Raw genomic sequence first — 26,413 nt, forward strand, 5'->3', positions numbered from 1 at the left:
TGAAGCATCGAGGCACAAGGTGCCTGGTCTGGAGTGGGGATGGTGGCAGCAAAGGCAGGGACTCCTCTCTGGGATTTTAGGGCAGAAGAGTTTTCCAGACAATAGCCCTCCTCTGCGGTGCTGAGGTGTGGCTTCTCCTGAATAAATCAGATCCTCTCAAACCTGGCCAGGGAGCAGGGGGCAGGGCTTGTGTTGAGGGTGGGGTCAGACGAGGCCCCAGGTGGAGACTCAGAGAGCAGCCTCCCCCACAATCTGACCTTAAGGGACTCACCCCTTTCCAGAGCAAGGAGAGCCTACCCCTCCCCGACCATTCCTGCCTCCCACCCACAATCCCTCAGGAGCCATAGGTTATTGTCAATGATGTTGTTAATTAACTGCTTAATTAACTATTTAGGCTAATCAGATTAATTGACATTAATTGGCTACCATTTGTCAAGGACCCTGGAAAGCTGTGCCTCTCAGAGTTGAAGTGTGTGACTGGGGCTGAGCAGGGGAGTCAGGGAGGAGCTGTCACCATGCTGCAGAGCTAAGGGAGCAGGTGGCAGGCAGTGGCAGGACCAAGGGCACCAAGACGGCCATACAGGGACTTTGTGTCCCCCCAGTGGCTCTCAGGGGTGGGCCCCTGAACTCCTGAGTTCTGGCTCTTCATACTCTTCCTGTCTCTCTTTCTCTTTTTTTTTTTTTTTTTTAAGATTCTTTATTTATTTATTTATTCATGAGAGACACACAGAGAGAGAGAAGCAGAGACACAAGCAGAGGAAGAAGCAGGCTCCATACAGGGAGCCTGACGTGGGACTCGACCCGGGACTCCAGGATCACACCCTGGGCTGAAGACAGCGCTAAACCACTGGGCCACCTGGGCTGCCCGTCTTCCTGTCCTTAGTTGTGTTGAAAAAGGTCTGATGAGGGACCAGTGGGAAAAGGGAGATGCCCACCAACCCTAAGGGTTGTAAAGACCTTGGAGTAGGGGAGAGAGACCTTAAAATCCTAAATAAGCCAGGATCTAAGTAGGTCACCACATAACAACTGCTGGGTGGCATGCATATATTCGGTTCAAGAAAAAGAAAAAAAAAGGAAAAGATGAGCAGTAAAGGGTAGATAAAATATGCAAAATATTAAATGTGATCAAGTGATCAGATTTGCATTATTTAGTCAATTACAGCCCCCAAAGCCCACAGTACATTTTTATGCCTGTTTTAAAACACAACTTACAGTTTTAAATTATAGCACTTGAAACAAAAAAGAAAAAAAACTACTATGAAATGCATCCTACGTTTTAGAAAAAGAAAAAAAAAAAAAGCCAACCCACTCAAAACTGGGAGTGTGAATTCAGAGCCGCTCTCTGAAGCTTAAATGGCTCCTACATCCAGTCCAATGCTGGGCTGGAAGTTGGTAGCCTTGACTTTTTTGCGGAACTCCTGTGGGTCCCTTCTCTTCTCCAAAATCCTGGGCCTGTCTTCCTGAGAGAGTGTTTAAAGTGGAGCACAGGAGGTGTGAATTTTCAGTATTCCGGAGATGAATACAAATGTGAGGGGAGAAGAGGAGTCCATTTTTGCAGGAGGGTCAAGTTGCCAGGATGAGGTGGGGGGGGCACTTCCTCGGTAAGAGGAGAGCCTTGGTGACAGAGATCTCGAGTTTGGTAAGGGAAGACCTAGAGAATGAATGTGGGGTCTCTCTTCCCCTTTACTGCCCAATCCTGCAGCCCCTGGGGGAAGAAGGACCAGAAGAGACTGGAGGCTGTTGCCTAGCAACAGGAGGCGCATCTGGATCGATGGGAATGGCAGGCGAGGCTCCAGCCCCCCAGCTCGGCTCCCTCTTTGATCTCTCCCGGCCCAACAGAAACCTGGGGGGGATGCCCAGGGCAGCCTGCTTGATTAGAGCTGAGTCAATACAGCGAATTTTCCATAATGAGATTGTGTGGGCCTTGGAGGCAGCTGCCCTGGCTTCTCCTGTCACCCTCCCCAGTGGGTGGAAGGGGCTTGTCTCTGTCCCGTACATGTCCTTCCTGCTGAGAACCCCTGGGGCAACACATCACCACCAACTTTGATTCTTCGAAGTCTTGGACTGCCAGAGACTCAGAGCCCAGCCTGACCCTGGCCCCAACCGTACCCAGACCCCTGATACTTAATCCAGATGGGAACACTGAGTCTCAAACAGGAAAAGAGATCTAATCATACAGATTCTGGTCCATTTATCCTTCCTCAGCCCAGCTCCCAAGTGTGGGAGGGAGAAGCAAAGTAGGCTGGGTGGGACAGGGTTCCTGTTCCACTGGAGTGCAGGGGAGGGAGTCTAATATACAGACTTATCTGTTTGGGATCCGCACTGGTCTATACAGATCTGCCTCCCAGGTTGAACTGGTCTGCATTATTTTCTTTCTTCCTTCCTTTCTTTTTTTTTTTTTTTTTAAGATTTTATTTACTTATTCATGAGAGACACAGAGAGAGAGACAGAGACATAGGCAGAGAGAGAAGCAGACTCCCTGTGGGGAGCCCGATGTGGAACTCGATCCCAGTACCCCGGGATCACAACTTGAGCTGAAAGCAGATGCTCAACCACTGAGCCACCCAGGCACTCTGCATTATTTTCAATGACCGGTATTGCATGTTTGGCTCTATTACACTGGACTATAATGCTGGTCTGCATCGGTCTCTGGGTTCCCCCACTGTCCTCTGTTGATGGATCTAGTCTGAATGCCAGCTTCAGGCTGTCCATGGCCTGTCCTGGGCTATACTGGCCTGTGCTGGTCTCATCTGGCCTGTACTGCCTTTACTGTGGGTTCCTCTGTGGGGAGCAGACAACAGAATCCTCCTTATCCATAGAGACCTGCCTCCCAAATCCTCTGCTCTAGGAACCTAAATCAGACCCAACAGGAACAGAGACAGAGGCCCCGGGCTGATAGGTGGGAGCCTGGGTGCCAGGCAAGTCGTTTCTGCCCATTCAAAGACAGAACTGAACTCCAAGTTTTGCAAAGTATATGACAATGTAACCTGTGCAAAAATACCGACAATTGCAAAGTCTGGGCATATTGACAGTAGGAACCAAGGACCTTTCCTGCTGAGGTCTCTGGCAGTGGTAAAAAAACAAGTAGTGAGCTCCCCATCTGTGCAAACACAGACTGAATTTCAACAAAGTCTCACAGATGGTTCAATAAAGGTTCACAGTTTGGTTGCGTTGTGCCAAGCTCTGTGCTGGGCAAAAAGAGACATAAGGTTGGATGTTACCCTTGGAGAGCCCTTGGAGCCACTGGTCTTGAAGAGCCCTCATTAGGCCAGGGAGCAGTCACAGTAGAAAGAAGTAAACGCTGAGTGGTGGCCGGAGGGCAAGTCTCTGAGAGCACAGCAGAGGTGCATCCCCCACCCGAGGTCAGGGAAGGCTTCATAGAGGAGGAGATGCTTGAGCAGCATCTTGTAGGAAAAAATGGAAGGGAAAGGGCATTCCAGGCAGAGGGAACAGCGGGGGCTAGTGTGTTCTAGAGTGCCATGTGCCTGAGACACAGGGGGTCTGTACAGGTTGCTCAGGACCCAGATGCCAGCTAAGCTGCCTCGGCTTTCTCTGTAGACAGTGGGCTTGCCCTCCCTCCCTGCCTGCCCTGACTCCCCATCCTGACTCTAGGATCTTGGCCAGCCCTGCCGCATCCATTCCACAGCAAACCCAGGCTGTAGGGAGAGGACAGCTCCAAGCCCTGCCCGGGCCAGACTGGATGGGAAGGAGGGGCAGGAGTTGGACCACGAGGGCTGCAGCCCAGGCTGTGGTACCAGCACCCTCGTGGGCCAGGCTGCCTGTCCTCCTGGAACTGGCCCTTCCCCCAACCCAGCCAGACCCAGCCCGGGGGCTCTGGCCAGAGCCTTCCTCTGGCTCCAACGGGGGCAGCAGGAAGCTCAGCTGCTGAATAATTAAAAGGAAGGCTTTCAGCGGTTCTCCCTCCCCCCTGCAGCCTCTTCTCGTGGGTTGGGTAACAAATAGCAGTGCCAGCACCTCCCAGGAGAGACTCCAAGGAGGCAGGGAGGAAACTCACTCTGCTAACCCTCTCGTTGCCGGCCTGTCTGAATGCCTTGCTTCCCAGCCTCATGCTGCAGGGTCTTCTTACCAGGGGATTCTGGTCCAAGTGGTTTGGTATCCATGAAAAGCCACCTTGTTGGCCTGCTAAGTCTTTCCAAGGTGGTGCTGATTTGGGATGGTACTTATCTACTCGATCTGTTCTGATTTATACTGATCTTTATGTCTTACTGGTTAACTCATGCCTGTAGTGGTTCAGACTGGATGGCATTGTTTATGGGTAAAACTAGCAGTTAACTTACTGTGTACCCTTAATTTAAGGGCTAATTACTTCGTCCCTAAACAGAGGAGGCATTTATATTAATCCCATTTTACAGGTGTGGAAACTAAGCACAGAGGTTGTCAGTTTAGGTTACGTCAGTTTACCTAGTAAGTGACTTGAACCCGGGCTGGCTCTTTGGCCACTTGCTGGTCTGCACCTGGACTGGGCTATCTCTTAGGGTTAGACCTCTCTCCAGAGGGCAGGGACCCCCAAAAGTGAGGGCACTGGGCAGCAAGAGAGCTTTCCAGAATGAAATCTGACCATGACCTCCCCAGTTCAACAGCCTTCCCTGGTTCCCCATCGCCTGCAGAGTATGGTCCTAGCTCCTCTGTTCCCTCTCACCCCCTCTCTGGGCCCTCTGTGCTCAGTCATGCACAAGCCCATGCTCTTCCCTCTTTTCTCTTCAAGACTTCTTCCCACACACCCCCACATTCTGCCCAGAACATCTTTCCTCCCCTTCATTGTCCCACAGCTCCTCCTTAAGCTTTAAGATCTTGCCTCCAAGAAGACCTCCCAGCTATGCTCCTCCGCAGGAACCCCAGCTCAGTTGATATCTCTGCCACATCCCCCATCCCAGAACTTATCTTGCTACATTATAGGCATCAGTGGCCACTCACTGAACAGCTGTGACGTGAATGAGTGACCTGAACCTAGAGATGAGGGGGCTATTACCTGATCCTGTGGCCCTTAGCCCCCAGCCCTGCCCTCTTGCACAGGTTGCACAGGAAGGCTTCCAGTTTGTTCCACCCACTACTTGATTATCTTTGCCCCTCTGCCCATACTCATGCTTATGGGCTGGAGGTTGAGAGAAGGGTCCCCCAGGGAAGGGTGGGGTTAATAGGAGACAGTCCCCTACTGCTCTGGGAGACATGTCAGTGCCATGGATGCAGCCTGGCTTCAGTGCCAGGGATGGGAGTTGGGGTAGGGACACCTTGTGGACTTCTCAGAGATGAGTTTTCTTTTCCAGCCTGATAACCACTATGGTTGCACACTCATTTTTACAAAGACCTGGACTTAGTTTCACAATCTAAGTACCTGATTTCCTGTGTGTTTGTAAGTTCCACCCTGTTTCTGACAGCCACAAAGAATCTTTTTTCTCCGAGAAGCTCAGGAGGCCTGCCCCGCCCCGCCCCCTGTCCACACACTGGGCTTCTTCTCCAGAAGGGCTCACCCTCTGTTCACAGACCCCACCTTCAGCGCATCATGCATCCCACACACCCTCGCCCTCTGTCCTAGATCCCTGGGCCCTGCCTCGCCTTTGCCATCAGCCTGTGCTATGCCCTGCCTGCATCCCCCCTTCCTACCAAGGACTGAGACTCATCCTTTGAAGGGCCCATTCAACCACCATCGCCTTTGTGAAGCCTTCCTAGAGCTTCACAAACACAGACAGACCCCCTCTGGTCTCTTTTGTTCTCCCAGCATGAGGTGAGGTGAGGAGGGTAATCAGGATCTGTCTTCATAACAAGCTTGCCACTGAAAGAACAACCATTCCATCACACTAGGAAGTAGGGGGTATTGTCTCCATTTTACAGATGAGAAAAAATGAGCCTTGGGTAGGTTTACTGACTTCCCCCTGGCTGCCCAGACACAAATGGTAGAGTTAGAATTCAAACTCAGGTCTTCTGGCTCTGAATCCAGTGATCCTTGTCTACCCATGCCCCACCTCCATCTCTGTCCTGGGCCAATGGGAAACAGCAGGAGGACCTTAGTGGCAAGATGGTAATTGAATTGTGGGTGACCAGGGATCCAGGGCTTGCTTGAAGCTGTGGAAATCTGTACCTTGAGGGGGTGGTGGCCCTGAGTACCAGCACTGTATCTGGGGAGGTGGTCTCTCAAGGGCAGGGGCAGGTAAAGGAGCCCCCAGGGGAAGGGTGCTGCTCTCTAGGGGAACCAAGGGGGCCCCTGGGTACCCACCTTGGGGGTGCCCCAGTGCTGGAGGCTTAGAAGATGGGGACGGGGAGAAGTGGCCAGCAGGGAGGAAAGGGAAAGTAGGCAAAGTCAGTCCAGCAAGCTCCTTGGAGTGGTGCCCACCCACTGCCCTGGCCAGCCTCTGCCTCACCTCCCTCCACAATCAACCACCTGGTTCACTCTTGGGTTTTAGTATTCCCAATGTAATGACAACTCCTACATCAGGCCCAGATCACAGCCTCCCAAGTGCCAGACCCCTGCTCTGAGGCTTCCTAGACATCTTCACCTGCACGTGTAGGGATTCCTCATACCCGCTATGTCCTGAAGAGGACAGTGCCACTGACAAAGCAACGAGGGTGACCCCCAGGACCACCGATGAGACACTCATCAAAATGCCAGGCTCTGTGAGGGATTTCCCAGGGGTTGGTCCTTTACAACGAACCTGGAGGGAGGATGCTATTATTAGTTCTACCTTACAGGCAAGGAAACTGAGGCATAGAGTTTTAGTCAATTGAACAAGGTCACTCAGCTCATGAGTTCCCCCCAAAGCCTCCCTGTCTCCCCATCAAACTGGGGTTCTCCACGGCAGGGCCAGCGTTCCCACTCAGATGCATATGTGGTTCAGTGCCCCCTCTCCCAGATCTGGCCAGGTTGCTACTGACCTGAGCATCCTACCCTTCTGAGCCTCAGGGTGAGTGATCAGTTCATTAGCTGTGAGGCCTCTGTGACTGTCAGCCAACTGTACACTGCTGTATGGATGGGCTGCTTCGCCCTCAGTTAATCTCTACCAGCAAAGCCAGACTTGAAAGTCCCAGCAGCCATACTGTGTTCCATCCTGTTCTCAGCCAAGCCTGCTCAGGGGAGCCTGGATTGGGTCTGAGGGAAGGAGGTCAGCCCAGGGACTCAGCCGTAAGGCTTGGAGGTTAGGGCTCTGGCCCTTGAACCACTTCCTCGCCAGCAGAAGAGGAGATGCTCCCCTGGCAGCTGGTGTTCTCTTAGAGTTCCAGGATGTAATGTGCACATGGATGTGGCTGGCCCAGCATCTGGGCTTGCCCTTGGGACTTGACCTGATGCTGGGGACAGCCTTAGGGCTGAGCTCTGGGGGTTGATGGTGTGGCTCCCGCCACTGACACCCTCAGCAGGAAAAGGCTAGGCTGAAGACTTGCAGTATACGTATGAGTTAGTATTACCTAGATTTGCAGAGGAGAAAAGGATTCATGGAATCTTCAAGTCCAGCATCCTCATTGTCTGGTGGAGATACCAGGATCCAGAGAAGGGGAGTGGCTTTCTCAGGGTCTCACAGCCAATCAGCAGTAGAGAAAAAAACTTCCCCATTTGCTGCTCCACCTCCAAAGAGACTAAATGTAAATGTCCCCAGGGACCTTAACAAGTTAGGGTCAGGGTGAGAGTTATGGCTCTGGCCCCACAACTGTCTGCTTGATCCCCACAAACTCTTTGTTCTCAGTGTACCCCCACTTTACCCTCCATGTTCCCCATCCCAGTAAATGGCTGTACCATCCATCTGGTCTTCCAGGCCAGCCCATGAGCTCCCAGATGGCCAGGCTAGGGTCGTGTGCATCTCCAATGCTCAGCTTTTCATAGTGTAGGACCCAGAGTAGATGCTGCGTGGGTATTTGTTGAGTGAATAGAATGTCTACCTCCTGTTCTGAACATTCCTGTGATGGGGAACTCACCTATCCTGCAAGGAACTGAACTGCTTAGTTTTTTTCTTAAAGGTTTGATTGCTAAGAAAAAAAAAAAATACTGTCTTGGACTCAGCTGAAATCTACTCTAGATGACTTCCCTGCAAGAGTCCTGGCTTTCTTCTGGAACAGCCCAGATTGAGGAGGTCCTTCCTCTTCTCAGTGTGATCCAGGACTGGCAGCATCAAGGGCACTTGAGAACTTGTTGCAAATGCAAATTCTCAGACACTACCCCAGATCTACTGAATCAGAAAATGAAACTGCATTTTAACAAACCCTCTGGGTGACTCTGATGCCTAAAAAATCAGAGATCTGCTGCTCCAGACACCAGCTCCCAATGGCTGGTCCAGAGAGAGTCTGTATTAGAATCACTCAGGAAACATCAACAATCCCCCAGACATTCAAGTTTGGTAGGTCTGGGGTGGGTCCCAGGTAGGATTGATGTCAAGATGTTAAGATTCAAGACACCCAGTTAAGTTTCAGTTTCAGATAAACAATGATTATTTTTTTGCCTAAGTATGCCCCAAATATGAAATTCAAATTTGATTCAACTGTACATCCTAGTATTTTTGTCAAATATGGCAACCCTACCCTTTTTTTTTTTTTTTTTTTTTTTTGTGAGAGAGAGAGAGCACAGGCATACATGCAGGGGACAGGGGCAGAGGGAGAGAGAGAATCTTTTTTTTTTTTTTTTTTTTTTTTTTGAGAGAGAGAATCTTAAGCAGGCTCCACACTCAGCACAAAACCTGTCCCAAGGCTTAATCTCATGACCCTGAGATCACGACCTGAGTGGAAATTAAGAGTCAGACGCCCAAGTGACTGAGCCACCCAGGTGTCCCAATCCTATCTAATTCTAACAAGCTTCCCCATAGATTCAGCCAGGTTTGACCTAAATCCTCTACAATCCTTCACATATTTGAAGATAGGGATTCTGACCACCTGTATATTCTTATCACCTCCCCATTCTAGACATAATGTCTTTATTGATGCAGCCTAAGATAACATGCACTTTTGGCAGCCACAATATGATACTGACTTCAAATCGGGTTTGTGGCCATTGAAAACCCCTAAATCCTTCATAAATATGCTGCTTCTAAATCATGTCTACCCCATTCCAATTTTAGAAAGTTAACTTGGGGCACCTGGGTGGCTCTGTGGTTGAGTGTCTGCCTTTGGATCCCGGGGTCCTGGGATTGAGTCCCACATCGGGCTTCTTTGCAGGGAACCTGCTTTTCCCACTGCCTGTGTCTCTGCCTCTCTCTCTGTGTGTATGTCTCGTGAATAAATAAATATAATCTTCAAAAAAAAAAAAGTTAGCTCAGGATCTGGCTTCAGAGTGAGGGATTTGTCTCTGTCCTGTTTTACTTTCTTCTATTCTTTCCATCTTTCCAGCCTACTGAGTCCTTGTAAAATCGAGTCTATTTAAAAGGCTTCCCAGGCGCTGCCCTTGATGAATCTGATCATCAGATTATCAGTGTTCTATCCAGTCAGTGGTGAACATCCAGATCAGACATGGGTGAGGACCAAGCCTTGTGGTCCTCCACTAAATAACTTCATCTACTGTGACATCAACTCATTTATCAGCTCCCTTTGAGTACAGGTCAATCTATCCACCAATTACTACAGTGCAGACTATTCATTCCAATAACTGCAGTGTCTCTGTCTCCTTACACAATTTCACAAGTATTCCATAAAAGATAATGTCAGGTGCCTCTCAGAGAGATCTCCTGCCTGCAGTAAGGTGGATAGATCCCTGGTCTGCTGGCCCAGCACCAGCAGCTTGGAAGGAAATGGGCTCCATGTGCAATGACTGTTCTTAGGGGCCAGGCCCCTCCTCTCAGGGTTCAGGGGTCATTCTTCAATAACCTGCTTCTGATTCTTGCCTGGTGGCAGCCTCTAACACATCAGGTGAAGTTGGTAGAATCCACCAACTATCTCAGTGAAAATCCAGGCTGACCCAGCCCCATTGCCCATATGCCCCTCTTTTCCTTCTAAGAGCCATTCCTGAAGATTGCACTCAGCCGGCAAGCAATCTTAGCCAGGCGTTCTCCTAGTGCTGGGGGAAGAACTGCTTGGGGTCTGGAGATCTGAGTGTGTTCAAAACTGCTCCCACCAGCTTCCCCTCCCCCACCCTCAAGGAGCTCAGGCCAACTTCCAAGCCAGGAAGCCTCGCCCAGGTCAGAGGGAAAGCATGCAGAGCAGCATGGCTCAGAACCTGGCTCCATGGGCTCCCTTGGGGCCTAAGCACTTTCTCCCCATACACTTAGCATGCCTCTTCCATCACCAGGTGCTGGATAGGCTCTGGGGAGCCAGAAAGAAGGGATCCCTCCTCGCAAAGGGCTCACAGCTCAGAAGGAGAATCAGATGCAAACAAGTTAAACTTCAGTATCTACAGAGGTGAGGACAAAAGCTGGAGCACAAATAGATAATGGCTCATCCTTCCTGAGAAGCTGGGATAGCTTCCCAGAGGAGGTGACATTTGGGCTGGGCCCTGAAGGATGAGCAGAAGCTCCCCAGGGGGACAAGAGAGGAAATGGAATTCCAGCACAGGGGAACCTATGGGCAGGGCCCAAAGGAGTGAGAGCACATGTCTGGAGACAGATGACCAAAGCCAAGGGGCTAGATGTTGGCTGCAGGATGAGGCGTAGCAAGGGATGAAGTTGTGAGATAGCATAAGGCAAAATGTGAAGGGGTCTTGCACGCTGTATTAAGGACTGTGCCAGGTATTCCTCTATCCCACCTCCCCTTATAATTATCTTCTATTTGTTCCACCCATGTGCTTCGAGCTTCACCTGCTCACTCAGGCACTTTGCTGGCACTAGGACTTGAAAGCTAAGCTGCCCTAGTGTAGAGGGGGCCAGACCTGTGAGCCCGCTGTGACAACAGTGAGTGGCAAGAGCTCTGGCAGGGTGGCACCAGCTACAGGGGTAAAGGGAGCCTTCGAGAAGATGGTGATGCCTCTGAGCAGGGACTCCGAGGGCACAAAGGAGTCAGGAGAAGAGTGTCCCAGGGAAAGAGAGCACCACCAAGTGGAAAAGCCTGGACACAAAAGAGTTGGAGAATCTGTGTGGCCCTGTGAGTGGGGAGGGTGGTTACCACTAGACCAGGAGGCAGGCTATGCCATGACTTTAAGCAACGGAAAGCCACTAGAAGCTATTAATCAGGGCATGACATAGTCTAATTTGCTCCTGGACTGATCTGTCAGGTTGCTGATGGCGATGGGAGGGTTGGGTGTTGGCGTTGTGGGGGAGGGAGCAGGATGCAGAGGGAGCAGATCAGAGTGAGGGGCTTGGGTTTTGCTGGTGACAGGAGGGGGGAAAGTGGATAAATGGAAGTGAAGTGGAGAAGAGGGGATGGGGGCCACATTTAGTGACAGGTGAGCTGTGGTAGGCCAAGGCAACAGGGGTCTCCAACTCCACACATGTCCCTGGTGCAGGTGACCAACAGCCAGGAGAGTCACCCCTGAGCCAAGCACTAAGACCAAAGCAGGTAGAAAGCAAGGCTCCCAGAGCTCTCTGTGGAGCTTGGTGAGTGTGTGATGCTTGTGGGTCACCCCAGGAGAGGCCCTGTGGAACTGGGGTGCAGGGCTGGGCTAGGACAGAGGCAAGAAGCTGGCAGGGCTTAGGGATGAGAAAGAGGTTTGAACGAACAGTTTGATCTGTAACGCCACCCCAAGAGCCTCCCTCTCCTAAAGAGTCAGGATGATGCTCACAGGCACAGGTAGGCACCAGAGGCTCTGAGAGGGTCAGTGACATCCTCAGGGGCCTCACAGCAAGGAGTAGAGGAGCACATCGTAGAATCCAGGGGCTTGGGGTTTAGTGGGATGGACATGAGAAAAGACTTTATGTTCTCATCATCGTCACTGCCTGTCACTCTATCCCCTTCCCTGCCTTCCTGGGTTTTGTGGCTCTGAACACCCCCACCCCCCCATCACCCAGTGAGGAGAGTGTGATTTGGGGGTTGTGTTGCAGGAAAGGCCCCATCCAGGATGTCCAGACATGCTCTTCCCACCTCCCTCCACTCTCCTCTCTCTCATCCTACTCCCTGGGAAGGAGGCCTCCGTGTTGCTTAGCAACTAGCTGGCGCCTTGGAGAAAGGAAATGGAAATAGCTGGAGGTACCTCCCCTCTGTCAAGCTAGGTCCTTGGTCTGTGCACATGAGTGTGCATTGCACCTGTGCGTGTGCATACTCTACTCTGAGCCTGGTGTGGAGCCAGGGTCTCTGACCTTTCAAGCCATGCTGACTCGCATCACCCTGAGCCTGCCGGAGGATGTGGCTGTCTGGAAAGCTAATGTCACTGCCATTTTGGTCACATCTTTAGGAGCAGTGTTTCTAGAACAAAGGAGGGAACAGATCTATGGGCTTCCATCTGGACCTGGCCCACACTTGGAAGGCTGGCTTTGGAGAAGTTGGCCAGATCAAACCGCCTGCCTAGTGGACTCCATCTTCCCATTTCCGCAGGGCTGCCCTGGGAGCAGATTGGGAGGTGGGAGCACATGTAGCTTGTGACCCCATAGGCCATCAGGACAGTGTGTGTCCAGAGGGAGGTGGAAGTTTAAGTGAGGCTGGAGGAAAAACAAAAATAAAACTAATGAATTTTACCTGGGGCACCTGGCTAGCTCGGCTGGAAAATCACAGGAGTCTTCATCTCAAGAGCTGTGAGTTCAAGCCCCACCTTCGGTGTAGAGATTACTTAAATAAGACAACAAATTTAAAAAAACAACTAACAAATTTTCCCAGAGACTGATGTGGTTGCATGGGAAGTTGCAAGCAGGTGCCCAGGAACTGTGACAAGGGAGAAAGGGTTGCCCTAGGTGGTTACTAGGTCCCTGGAGATGACCATTCCAAGGCCAGGGCCCTAGGAGGCCCTCTAGTCCAGCCTGCATCCACCCACTTTGCAGACAGGAAAGCCTGGTGTCTAATCCCCCCCCTCATGCCCTGAGGTGTGACCCAAAGGTGCTAACCTGACGTCCGCCCCCCTCTGCAGCATGAGGGGAAGCGGATTAGAGCCATGAGTGGGCCTTTAAATCTCCCGGATTAACCCGCGCAGAGGAGCTTAGCAGGTGGCCGAGAGGTGACCATCCGGCGGTATCTGTGTCTGTCTCGCAGGGCCGAGGCCGGCGGCTCCGGGGCCAGCCGCCATGTCCTCCACGGTGAACAACGGGGCGGCGAGCATGCCGTCCCCACCGGACGCGGCGAATGGCTTCCCGCAGCCGGGCGCCTCCTCCGGGGCCTGGCCGCGGGCAGAGGAGGAACTGCGCGCCGCCGAGCCGGGCCTGGTGAAGCGCGCGCACCGCGAGATCCTGGACCACGAGCGCAAGCGGCGCGTGGAGCTCAAGTGCATGGAGTTGCAAGAGATGATGGAGGAGCAAGGGTGAGCGGGCCCAGGGCGAGGAGGGGCCGCAGCCGGGGAGGAGCCGGGGCGGGGCGGCGAGGGGCCAGGCACTGATCCAGTCGGGGTAGAGCCCTCGCAAGGCCCCACGAACTTCATTTATTAGTTTATTCAGCCTATAAGCTGTCTTGAACGCCTGCTCTACGACAAACTCTGAACTAAGCTCAGATTCACAGACGCCGAGGAGACAGTCCATGTCTTCCAGAAATATCCAGTCCAGGCAGGGGTGGGGAGGAGAGAAGCATAGAAACCTCTATGACAAGTCAAGGTCTCAGTTTGCCCTTCTCTAAAAGGGCTCTATTGAGCTTCCTGGACTCTGCCAGCCACGAGAGCACAATGGGCCCTTATTACCATTACCAGGGAGGCTGCCTGTGGTTTCAGCAGAGGAGTCCCTCCAGCAGCCATGCCTGGAAGCTTCAGTTTTACCTGTCCAGTGACAGGGAGGGACACATAAGTGTCCTAGGCACTGCGTTGGGCAATGTTGGAGAACCAGAGCCAGACTGGAGTCACCTCCTCAAAGACCACCCCTCACCCCCTACTCCCATCTCAGAAGAGAAACAAGCATGTTTACGACCACTCCATCATAAAACAGATTAGAATCATGGTGAGGGGGCCAAGTGTTTCAGGAGCTCAGAGGAAAGATTCTGAGAAAGGATATTTGAATGGGCCTTGAGGGCTGAGTACGAGTTTGTCAGGGCTTAGTGTACTGATCAGTCAGTAAGGATCTTTTTAGGGACTTCCCTTGAAAGTCCAGGGGAGACAGGACAGGTCTAACACATGGAGCAGGAGGTAAAGAAGCAGAACAAAGTCATTCTTTGTGCAGCTCCAAGAAAGCTGGTGGTCCCCAAGATTCCGTTTAGCATCTTCCCTGAGTGTTTTGAAACTAGTGGGCTGACTGCTGAGGGAGTCAAAATGGGTAGCAGGGCCCACCCATCAGACTGGCACTGTCGGCAAGCTGAAAAATCAGAAATGCCCAGTGCAGTGGGGCCTGAAGCCACATTGGGACAACAGCCTGGACCCAGCAATGCTTCCAAACCACACCTTTGTCCATCCAGGCCTCCTGGGCTCCCCAAGAGGCAGCTGAGACATGGCTCACCATTGCTGTAGCACCCAGGGAGACACAGGCTCAGAGACAGTCACTGGCTGCAGGCAGGGCCAAAGCTGAGACTGGATCCAGGGTCCTCAGGGGGGCTGCCAGGCAGGGCCCCTGGGGCACAGAGACTTGGTGTTCATCTCCAGCTGGCCTGGTGACCAGGTTGGGTGGGGGGGTCCCTGCAGAGAGGGATAAAAGGATGGAAGGCAGACAGAAAGGAGGCTTCCAGCTGGCAGTGAAACCAGGTTTGATGAGCCGTGGATGTGGACAGAGGAAATGATATCCCCAAGGGTAGGATCAAGTTAGGGAGTGGGAAGAGGAGAGCTCAAGGACCTTAATGCAACCTATAAATCCTGCTAAATTGGGAGACTCCAGCTATGAAGAGGTTGTGGGCAGGTGGGCAAGGTTAGGGAACAGGAGGGGTGCCTGGGCCAGAAGAGGGCCAGCCTTCTATGCTGTATTCTTGGAAACTGCCCCCTTCCCCTCCCAGAGCCCCACCTCCTACCTGAGCCCCCTCCCTCTTCCTTGCAGAGCCCCATTCTCTCAGGGAACTTCTAAAGCCCCTATCTCCTGGCACCCCTCCCCTCCCAAGCCTCCTCCCCCTGGCGGAGTCTCCTCCTCCAGAAGCTCCCAGGCCCTCACTGCACATAGGAGGGTATTATCAGATGAGGGCAGCCTCAGGCAGGAAGAGATGGCATTTGGCCAGGCCCTTGATGTCAGTCCCCTGGCATCAAGGACACATGTCTCTCTGGGAGGGACCCACTAAGTGTCCAGGCAGGGCCCTTTCCCCCACCCAAGCCCTCACTCCAGGTGGACCTTGCACTGGAGTCTCCCAGGAAGCTAGCTCTCAAGTTACCAGCCCCCACTCCCACCCCTTAGCAGCAGCCTAGCCAGTGGAGGCCACAGCCACTCTGGAACCTCACAATCCAGACTTGAACAAGCCTTAGCTACTGGCCTGTAAAATAAGGAGTCGTTCTGAGAGTACTGTGGGCTAAAGATGTATGGGGCTCCCCCATCTCCAGCCAATGCCCATAAGCTGCTCCACAAACACCAAGGACCCTTGCTCTGTTATAAAATCCAGTCATTAATATCCATTTCTACAAACACTGGTTCATTTGAGCTTATTTACCAGGTTCTCGGGCATTTGACAAATATTCCCACTAGTCACAGGAACACACATTCTTTGGCCCCATTAAAAAGCAATCCCTTCCCTAATATTGATGGATGGCCCACTAATTCATTGGTGATTGATGCCGCTTTGGAGTCACCTTCCCCGGCAGCCTCCTCGTGCAGCCTGCAATCACCGTGGGGCTAGGGACAGAGCCCCAGGCCAGTGTGGTGTGCTGCTCCCACCCCAGCACCTATCCACCTCCCATACACACCCACCTGTGCCTCTTCCTGAGAGGACACGAGGACACGGGAGGCGTACAGAGAATGGCTCCGCCCCTGGGACTTAGAAAGCTTGGAGGTCTCCCTTCTCCCTCTTCTGTTTCCTCATCCATCAAATGAGAAGAGGAAGGCTGCCCACACCCTGAGAGCTGCTGTGAAGAACAAATCAGTAACCAAGGAAGCAATAGTGTGGGAACCTCCAGGTCTGGGCAGAAGCGGGCAGAATGGTCCATGTTCTACTCTGGGGACCCCTTTTTAAACGCAGGATCTCCTTACCACACCCCAACCTCAGAGGACAGTCCAGGGAGGAACAATGAATCTGGCCTGTCCATCCTTCAGGACCCATAGAGTGGAGGGGAGACAAGGGAGCCAGACTGTCACAGCCAGGAGGCAGGGACACTGAGACAGGCCTTACCACCCACCCTGTCCTCAGTTCCCTGGCCAAGCCTTCAACTTCTAGTCTGAGGCTCCAGCATGGCAGCCAGACCTCATGCATGGCTTTAAGTCAGCAGGTGCTGCCACCTCCAAGGAGTGGATGATTTGAGTACCAGCCTCCCTATCTCAGCCTTTGCCTCCAAGAGAACAGAGAGAAGCCCGGGTGATTCTCAACCTGGGACAATGCTGACCTGGCAGGAGTGTGGTGTGGAAAAAGGGAGGGAGACTAGGACAACTAGACCCTCTATCCTTCCTGCATGAAGACAAATAGTCCTTGGTCACTACTATTTATTGAGCAGCTACTATGTGCTACACACTGCACAAAGTGCTTTGTAAGCATCATTTCCCTTAATCCTTGCCACAGCCTTGAGAGACAGGTTACTATCCCATTTCACAGATGTAGAGGCTAAGGCTAAAAAAAACTATATTCTTGTCCAAGATCACAGAGCTAGAAAGTGGGGGGTGCTAGGACCCAAAACTAGGACTACCTGGCTCTCGGCCTCTTCCTTTCATCACTGTCCAACATGGCCTCGGCTGAGGGTTGACCTCAAAAGGCATGAAGGAGCAGGAGACTTGGAGGTAGTGATTGTACCAGAGATCTTTTTGTACAATAACCAGTTGTTCGTCCCCAGATAACCATCTGGGTCCCCAGATTCTCCCAGCATGTCCTGAGGCATAGGAGGTCCTCCCCAAGCCTCCAGGCCTATTCAATCCAACCCTCTTGGCCTCCCAATGATATATGCTGGACTTAGTCAACTTGCCTTAGACCTGCCATCTCTGGGATGAGCCCTAAGTCATGAACGTGTGTCCTGCTCCAGGTCTTAACGAAACCCTGATTTCTGCTCCTACCTCCCAGCCTCATATACTCCACAGACCCCAGTAGTCTGGGGAACTTGGACCCTGGCCCGAAGCCTATCCCATTCCACTGAGGATCTAGCCCAGTCTTGCTCTTGGACCATCTCCTCCCCAGCCCCACCAAGCCCAGGGCCCCATGCCTAATGGCCCAACCAACCTGTCCCTCCCTCCCAGAGCCCTGTGAGTCAGGGGCTGGGCAATGGTGAAGGGCCCTCACTGTTTGTCTCTATGCTGGTGCCATCGACAAGCTGGTCTCTTGAGGAGCAGGTGAGATAGGAGGAGTTCCTCCATCCCTCCACTGCTCAGAAAGCACCACCACCCCTTCTCCCTGGGCTCCAGGACAACCAAGCCAGCCCAGGGTTGCACTGCCCAGCAAGCAAGGCCAAGGCACCTCCAGCCAAATGCCCAAGTCAGAGGCTAACAGAGATTGTGATGGACATTGATGAGCCAAGACCCCAGGCTTGGAAGAGATGCCCCCCCACCCCACCGCGTGGCAGGCAGGACATAGTCCTCCCTATGGTGGGCCACACAGGAGCCTGAACCCACAAAAGGACAGACCATAGCTGGAGTCAAGGGGCACCTACCTTGCTAAGAAGTAGCTAGTGCCCCTCATGTAGCCCGTGACATATTCAGCCGGTCCCCAGGTCCTGGTCATCCTGCATCCTTGATGGTTTGTTGCTCCCTTCCTCCCCTGCATCCTCACCAGCTCTGACTTCACCGTCTCCTGCACAAACCCCACCAGAGGCAAGTGTCCCAAATGAAAATCCAACCTTCAAATGGTTCGATGCCTCTCCATCACCAGCCACTCATTTGTCTAAAAAAAAATTGGATGCCACATGTGGCAGACGCGGTGCCAGGTGCTGGGAACACAGTGGCAATCCAGATGACAAGGTCCCTGCCCTCAGGGAACTCCCAGGCCAGGGCCGGATATGGAGAAGTCAGTCAACAGGTAAAGCTAGCCCATGAGCCACCTGCTGGCACCTAGAGGTAGAGGTTTCTATGGAAACACAAACGTTGACACCTAACTTGTTTGGGGATATCCATCCTGCTGTAAACATCCCATGAGTCCCATCTTTGTGCTTAAGCCGTGATTATTTCCACAGGGTAAACCTGGAAGTTAGTTTTATGAGTCAAAAGACGTGTTCATTTTTTTAAGGCTTTTGTAAGGAATTGCCAAATTGTTCTCCAAAAAGGGTGGACCAATCCCAAATGCTTGTTGGAGAAGGGTAGGGAAGGTGGGAGAAGAGGAAGGAGGATAGCCGTGGTATCCCCAAGGGGCAACAATGTGCCATTTTCATGGACAAGCTCAGTGCAGAGGCCTGGGTCTACTGTGTGGACAGAGTGGATAGTGAGGGCACATGATAGAGACAAGACAGGACCCTGTTCCTATTTTGCCACCATGTTTTCCATCCAGGACACTGACCTGCAGCCCAGGAAGGGGGGAGTGAGGGGTTTAGGACCCCAGGATTCATTCAGCAACAGATATGACACCTGCTATGTGCCAGGGACAGGGCAAGGGACTGGGTGAGCAAAGACCTCCCCTCCCTTCCCGCACCCCAAACCTGCCCCCGGGACAGCATGGACTCATGCTGGAGGGGACATTTCAGAGGGGCTGAGAGGCCTTGCAGTGGCTGTCACAGGGGCACAGTGAGAGAAGATAATGACTGACCCCAGGGCATGGGAGCAAGGGTGACCATTCTGGACTTTGGTCCCTAGCGTGAGCCCGGGCTTAGGGAGGGAGGCAGAAGGGAATAGAGAAGTCAAGAGATTCATTCAAGACCAGACTTTGCCCACCTCCTCCCACCATCACCGCCCCCCCTCCCCAAACCGAGAAGCAATGGATCTACCACTGAGATCTGGGACAAGCCACTTGGCAGCCCTGCTCATGCAGAGGTTGGGATGTTCTGAGGACTTCCCAAGGCTATTGTCAGGATCAGATGTCCTTGAGGCCAGGAAAGCAGAAAAGGCCTGGATTTCCATTTCTCCCTTAAACTGTCTCCAGAGAGTGACTGTAGTTTGGATGTGGGCCAGCAGTCTGCCCTGGGAGTAGAGGAGGACCGGGAGGAAGGGCACAGCCTCCTCAGGACGGTCTCCCCACCTCCAGGAATAACTCTTCCCTTGGTTCATTTGGATGAAAGCCTTGCTTGGTGGTGGGACCTTGGACAGGTCAGTGCAAGCTGGAAGGTGCACTTGTGATGGAGGGTGGGGGAGGCGAGGAGGTAAGGAAAGCCAAGAAGGCAGCTCTCACCATCCTAACGTCCCTGCAGGTACTCAGAGGAGGAGACCCGGCAAAAGGTCAGGACTTTCCGGCAGATGCTGATGGAGAAGGAGGGCATGCTCACCAGGGAGGACCGGCCTGGGGGCCACATGTGAGTGCTCCCCTGCCTGGGGGAGGGACAGGGGAGTGTGCAAGCTCAGGCAGCAGCTGGGTGCCAGAAGAGCTTTCCAAGCTCCCTCTGTGGGGCTGGAGGGGTGAGCTCGAGGAAGAGGAGGAAGACAGGGTGTGCATCCCATCCACTGGAAGCTCCAGCCTGACTCCGGGCACAGATCAAGAGCTACTGGTCCCCTGGATGTCACCCCAGTCTCCCCTGCTGCCTTGGGTTCCCTCTATGGCTCAGCGGTGGGGGAGGCAGCCCAGAGCCGAACTTGGGGAATCCTGGACTGCAAATCGGGGAAACTTAGAAATGTTCTGACCCCACCATGGCCACCAGGCCAGTCCATCTTCCCCAACTGTTACCACCTGTAAAATGGGCCCCAGAGTAAACATAGGTTCTGGAAAGTAGGAACCAACACACCGAAGGCCATCGCTAGTGTGGCCAAAGTCTTGTCAGGTAAAGAGAGCAAGGGCTCTGTGGTGTCACATCTTGCACCTGTCATGGGGCAGGAGAAGTGCCAGTGTGTGGGGGCCCCTGGGCATCAAACAGGGATGTTACGGGGAAGCAGATTTGTCTTAGGTTAGAGAACTGGGAACCACTTGAAGCCATAGGAGATTGCAACAGGCTGCCATAAGAGGGTGAAGGCAGCCTGTCCCTGGCATGTCCAGGCCCCAGGGGGATAGCTGAATGAGCCCCATGCCCAGCGGTAGGGGAGTCCCACTTTACCCCACCTACACCTCCCCTCTCTGGTTCGGGTATGGGTAGAAGCAAAAAAATGGTCAGAGCAGCCCCAGGCTTGTGGAGGCTCCGTGGATGATCTGGGGGAGCCAGAATCAAAGGTGATAAGGTGATGTTATCACCACCTCCCTCTCTCCACTACCCTGTACTCACAGCACCCTCAGCCACTCCTGTGCCTTACCTTCAGGGATGCCCACCCAGACCTCACCCTGCGGGAGCAGGGCCAGCGCCTCTCTTCCCTTCCCAAAGCTCCTGACAACCAGATCCTCCTGCTGCTGCCGCCCATGCCACCTCCAAACCAAGAAGTCCTGGCTTTCCAGCCTGTGTCCCCTCATCTCACCCCAGGGCTTCTCTGGAAAATCTCACTTGTCCACACAGTGTGAGGGTGGGAGCGCTGTGTGGACTCTCCTGCCATCTTCCCTGGCCCTTCCAGCAAGAAGCCTACACTTCTTCCTTCTCCCTGGCTCCTTTTAATCAAATTCCCATCCTTCCTTCCTCAACTCCGCTTCCTCCTCCAGCCACCACCCCCAATTCTTCTTTTCTTTCTCAATCGAATTTCTGTAGAGTGCCATGCATGTGTTACACCTACTTCCTTAGGCCTCGGGAGCCATGGTGGACTTCTGCCCTAACTCCTGTGACCTGTTCTCGCACTGCAGCCTCCAGAGTCCTCCTTCCCGTGGCCTGTGCTTCTCTGCAGGCCTGGCCTCTCTCTAGCAGGTGCCACCACTGTGCTTCCCCTTCTGGAAGCCTCCTTTCCTCCCTGGCTTCCAGGATGCAGTTCTATGTTTCCTCCTGTCCCTCTGGTGGCTCTCTCTCTTGATCTCTCCAGCTACTGCCCTCCTCCCAGACGTGGGACCCTTCCCTCCACCTTCCCTCCACTCCCTGGGTGGAATCTCAATCTGTGTGCCAGCTGGGAATGCCTCCTCTGGGCAGGTAACCCTCAGGTCTTCTCCAGTAGTCTTAATCTCATCTTCTCTCCAATGAAGGAAGGATGCATTTAAGAACCAGGGACATGCTGGGAAATCTGCTGGTGTGTCCATCACCAGAAGAAATGTCCCTGAGGGTCTGTGAAGGTGCTAGGAGCAGGGAGGAGAAGGAGGGAAGGTAGGACCCCTGCCCTCTGCCACCTGAAACCAGGAATTACCAGCAACTCTCAACCAGAAGGAACAACAGCACGGCCACCTGAACCACTTAACCTTTAGTCCTGTGTGTGTCCAGTGGAGAAAGAGGGAGGCTGGAGGGAGGAGGCTGGAGTAGTCCCTTTGGAAGGGTCCCTTGGAAGAGACAGTGTCTAGAAAACTTGATGGGCAGGGAGGAGGACTCCTGCTCTGGAGACAGAGGAGAGTCTAGCCTTGGCTGAGTCCTGGGATCCCACTTGCATGTTAAAAGACATTGAAGACAAGATCTTTATCAGTTTTGCTCACTTTTATATCCCTGGTGCCTAGAACAGTAAAGCTTGCCCAATTTTCCTCAGAGTTGGTTTCCTCTAGTTGGGAAAAGAGGGGACGCGCCAGAGGCTTCTCCTAGCTCACACTGCCCAAACAGTGAGAAAATAGCACTCGGGTGACTACAGCAAGCTAAGGAGGCTGATAGCAACCTGGAATACACCTAAGGCAGATTGTGACAGAGAGCTGGTGACAGATTTGTCGTGTGCCTTCCTGTGGGCCTGGCCTCTGAGGTCTTCAACTTCCTACCCCAGCTCAGAGCCTGGGGTAGTGGAAGGAGAGTGTGGGCTCTGGCATCAAACACCTCCCCTGTCCCAACCTCTAAGCTCAGTGTTAACCCCCAGAGCCCTGGATCCCAGCTCTGCCATACCCCAGCTCTGCAACTCGGCCAGGTCCTTGAATTCTCTGGGCCTTCACTTCTTTATATATAAAATGGACCACCCAGCAGGCCCTGTGCTCCTACCTCTGGCTTCCTGACCCTGACACCCTACCCGCTCACAAACTGGCATTTGGAGATATGAAGAAATCCAGTGCCCTCGCAGAGTGAGGTGACAAAGCTAGAGCCAAAAGAAGGGTCACCACACTGGGAGGAAGCGAGGAGGGCTGTCTGACTTTAACCAGATATGGACTGTAAGAGCCCATGGCACCCACCACTCAAGAAGAGTCTCAAGGGGGCAGAGTCACTCCCAGAGCTTTTTGTCCCCAGGGGTCATCTTTTTTCCTTAAGTTAATCGACTGGTCTGTGTCCTGAGACAGACCACCTTCCTCTCCACACTGGATACCAGGCCACCATATTGGTGCAGTATTGGGACCAGATTCCACAGATGGTGGGAGCCCATGGAAGGTTTTTGGGAAGGTCTGATGTGGCCAAACAGGTGTTTGGGGACTTTCTTCTTGGGTAGAAGGATCAGAAGGGTAACACAGCCTGGAGACCTGTGGGGCAGCTGGCATTCTAATCTGGAAGCAGGGTGATAGAGAGGAAGTCCCAGAGATGTTGAGAGAGGACACGCTCTCAACATCCTTGGAAACTGATGGATGTGGGGAGCCTGTTTTGCCCCAGAAACCCTCTGTGGTTCCCCACCATCTATGCAGCCACTTCTGGACTCACTGGTCTGGCACCAGTGTAGAGGCTCTCCACACTCAACCCAGCCTGGTTCCCCACTCCCAGCCTCACACAGCAACCAGCTCGCCCTGCTGGCAGTTCCCAGCTCCCTCCTGCACACTCTCCCTCCTGTCCAGTGCCTTTGTTCATACTAGCCCCTTCCGCACTGGCTCGCATTCACCCCATCATCTGGGCTGCCTCTAAAAATCACTTTACCAATATTCTCAGGATAAAAGTAAAACCTTCTCCTCCTTGGAATCCACACAGTGTTTTCTTACTTCCTGTGGTTGCTATCATTTTTTTTTCCTCCCTCACTCTGATAGACAACCTTTAAGAATAATTGCTTTCACAGTTATGTAACATGACAAAATGCTTGGGAGAGAGGGTTTATGGAAAATAATATGCATAAGCTACTCCCTAACACAGTGAGCAAATTCCAGTCTTTTTCTCCCCCCATGCATCTAATTTTATGCATCGTGCCATTTCTCTGTGCCTCATTAGTTTATCAAGAAGATGGGAACATTAACGGTGGTACCCATGTCACAGATTCATTCCATGCATTAATGATTAAATGAGATAAACACATCAAGCGCTTAGACTAGTACCTGACACCTGTGTTAGCAATTATCCATCACCATACACTCCAGGCACTGTAAGGAGAGAGAGGAGAGACCCCAGGCCTGCCTCATGCCCCTCCTACCACTGCTCCCCACCCCCACCCCTAGGCAGGCCTGGCACACTGGCCAAGTGGATGAGCGAAAAGGGCAGACCCTGTGCCTGGAATCCTCCCCTCCTCTGCCTCGATTCATTCATCTGTCAATTGGCCATTATGCTCCTGACTAATGGCAAACAGAACCAATTAATTAGAGAAAATGCTGGCATGAAGAAAAACATGTGACAGGCGGTCTTTACCCCAGGTCAGAACCTTGCCCAGGGCGGCCAGTCCAACAGTGTCCTGTGCAGTGCAGAACCCCCATCCAATTCTGGTCTCTCTGTGGTTAGACCCCACTTGTGTGGCTGGCTCTGGTTAGCATAGTGGGGCTTGGTTTGTATTGTCACGCCTCCCCTGCCTGTTCCACAGATGTGCTGAGGAGTCGACTAGGTAACAAACATGAATTTAAGAGCAGGAAGTGCTGAACAAATCTGGAACTTGGTACATGTACCCATAACTATGTCTCTAAAACGGAGTGGCTGTGGCTGAGCTAACATCTGCAACAGAGAAGGCCAGCCAGCAAAGTCAAGGCTGGTTTGCACGTGAATTCTCAAAGCCAAGTGCTTAAGTGAACTTACTTATATTCTTTACTCAAAGGTTCCAAAATCGTGGGGGATGTTTCTTCTCTGGGCCTCAGTTTACTCATCTGTAAAATGTGTGTGTGTGTGTGTGTGTGTGTGTGTGTGCAATTTCTCTCAATCAGGTAGTGGCTCTGATTGGGATTTGTGAACCATAGAGAGCTATTTAAACATTAGAGAACATGACTGTTAGTGACATTATCATCCAGGAAAGGCAGGCTAGGAGAACCCAGGGTTCTAGCCTTAGGAGAACCTACAAAACAGGGGCACGTGGGTGGCTCAATCGGTTAAGCATCCAACTCTTGATTTCAGCTTGGGTCATGATCTCAGGATTGTGAGATCAACCCCAGCATCTGGCTCCTTACTCAGCTGGGAGTCTGCTTGGGATTCTTTCTCTCCCTCTGCCCCTCCCCTCACTTGTTCTCTCTCTCTCTCTCTCTCTCTCTCTCATAAGTAAATAAAATCTTTAAAAAAATGGGGGGGACACCTGGGTGGCTCGGTGGTTGGGCGTCTGCCTTTGGCTCAGGGGGTGATCCTGGAATCCAGGATCAAGTCCCTCATTGAGTTCCCTGCATGGAGCCTGCTTCTCCCTCTGCCTATGTCTCTACTTCTCTCTGTGTCTCTCATGAATAAATAAATAAATAATTTTTAAAGAAAGACTACAAAACAGGTGTCCTAATACCAGCTGCACAAAGTCAGCAAGAGAAGTCACAGCCTAGGCCCAATCTATATCTCTGGAACATGCAGGGCAAGTGTTACCAGAAGATTCTGAGCCCTTGCACTTCTCCCCGAGCCCATTCATGCCCTATGCTTGCCTTTCAGTGCTCCCAGCAGACAAGAACCCCAAGTAAACCCCTCAGAAGGGACCGGAGAGTGAGAAAGGCCACATGAGAAAAACCCAGAAACCTGTCCCTGGACCAGAAGAAGAAAAATGTCTGTAGGGGTGTGGCCAGCAGAGTGGGAGAGTACAGTGCAGGGAAGGGGGAGTTTGGATACAGGCCAAAAAGGATCCCTGCTGAGGGCAGTGCCCCCACAGAGCTATTCTATTTTGTAAATAACCTTCATCACATTTGTGTCAGGATAAACGAAGCTCCCTCCTACCATCTGCTCACCCCCACAATGTTTGAGGTGCTCTTAAGTTTTGCTAAAGACTGTGTTTTATGTGTCAGGCATTTGTGTGGCTGAGGGCTGTGTGGGGGTGACAGGGCGGGGGAAGATGGGGGGGAAGGGGAGCTGGACAGGCCAAGGAGCTGGAGATTTCAGGAACAGGAAGGAGGAAGCCACTGGCTGCAGAAAGAGGAGCAAGGGGGAAGAGCAGAGAGGTTTGAATGGAGGGATGTGGGGATGTTTAGCTCTGTGGGGATAGGGAGGATGACCTGAACTCCTCCTCCATCACCCAGGAACACCTCCCATACTACCTGTATGATTTCAGGGTGGCCTGGACCAGGTGTGTGTTTAGGAATTGAATAGCATTCTTGATATTGGCCTCAAGGCTAGCTAACCCTGTCAGGTTTGTGTTGCATTCTTTTGGGGGGAAGGTACTCTTTTTAAAAAAATTTTTTTAAAGATTTTATTTATTTATTCATGAGAGACACAGAGAAGGAGAGAGAGGCAGAGACACAGGCAGAGGGAAAAGCAGGCTCCATGCAGGGAGCCCGACGTGGGACTCGATCCCGGATCCCAGGACCACGTCCTGGGCTGAAGGTGGCGCCAAACTGCTGAGCCACCAGGGCTGCCCTGCCCTTCTTTTTTTTTTTTTTTAAGGAGAGAGAGAGAGCGCGCAGGAGGAGGGACAGAGGGAGAGAGGGAAGGAAAGAATCTCAAGCAGACACCACCCCCAGCACAGAGTCTAACATGGGGCTCGATCTCATGACCCTGAGATCATGACCTGAGCTGAAATCAAGAGTCAGACACTTAACCCATGAGTCACCCAGGCACCCCCTTCTTTTTTTTTTTTTTTTTGACACAAACTCAGTTCTTCAAAGATCAGGTTAGTGGATGCTCTACTGGAGAGGTGCCCCTGAAAATTCTTTCTTCTGGTAGTTGTGGTCTGACACCCTTACTCTGTCTATCTTTCATGTGTCTGGAAGAGAAGAGAAGGTGTTGGTGTGTCAGTGTCTGACAGAGGGGCCCTCTGTTGAACAGTGGTGACCATGTGCAGGACAGCTGTTGAGGGCCAGGCCTGTGGCTGGTATCAGGAGTTTCCCAGAGAGAATCTTATTTAATCCTCTCCTCAGCTGGGATATTCTTTTTCTGCTTATGGAGATGTAAGGACCTGGAGACTCAGTGAGCATGGTCATGCCTGGATTGAGACCTTGTCTGTGTGAATCCAAAGCTCATGTCATATGCTGAATGATCTGCCACGCAAGT

The 26,413-nt window shown here is 52.4% G+C and overlaps 1 protein-coding gene across 1 annotated transcript in view; it reads left to right on the top strand.

Moving 5' to 3' along the window:
* SRRM3 (serine/arginine repetitive matrix 3) overlaps positions 1-26,413 on the top strand; it is a 53,361-nt gene that overhangs the window by 7,174 nt on the left and 19,774 nt on the right. Inside the window, exons 2-3 of the mRNA XM_041746879.1 lie at positions 13,039-13,303; positions 19,361-19,462. Coding sequence (XP_041602813.1) covers positions 13,071-13,303; positions 19,361-19,462 — 335 coding nt within the window. The 5' untranslated portion in view covers positions 13,039-13,070. The remainder of the gene's footprint in view (positions 1-13,038; positions 13,304-19,360; positions 19,463-26,413) is intronic.

This window comes from Vulpes lagopus, chromosome 3 (genome assembly GCF_018345385.1).
Source record: "Vulpes lagopus strain Blue_001 chromosome 3, ASM1834538v1, whole genome shotgun sequence".
NCBI classification, from domain to species: domain Eukaryota; kingdom Metazoa; phylum Chordata; class Mammalia; order Carnivora; family Canidae; genus Vulpes; species Vulpes lagopus.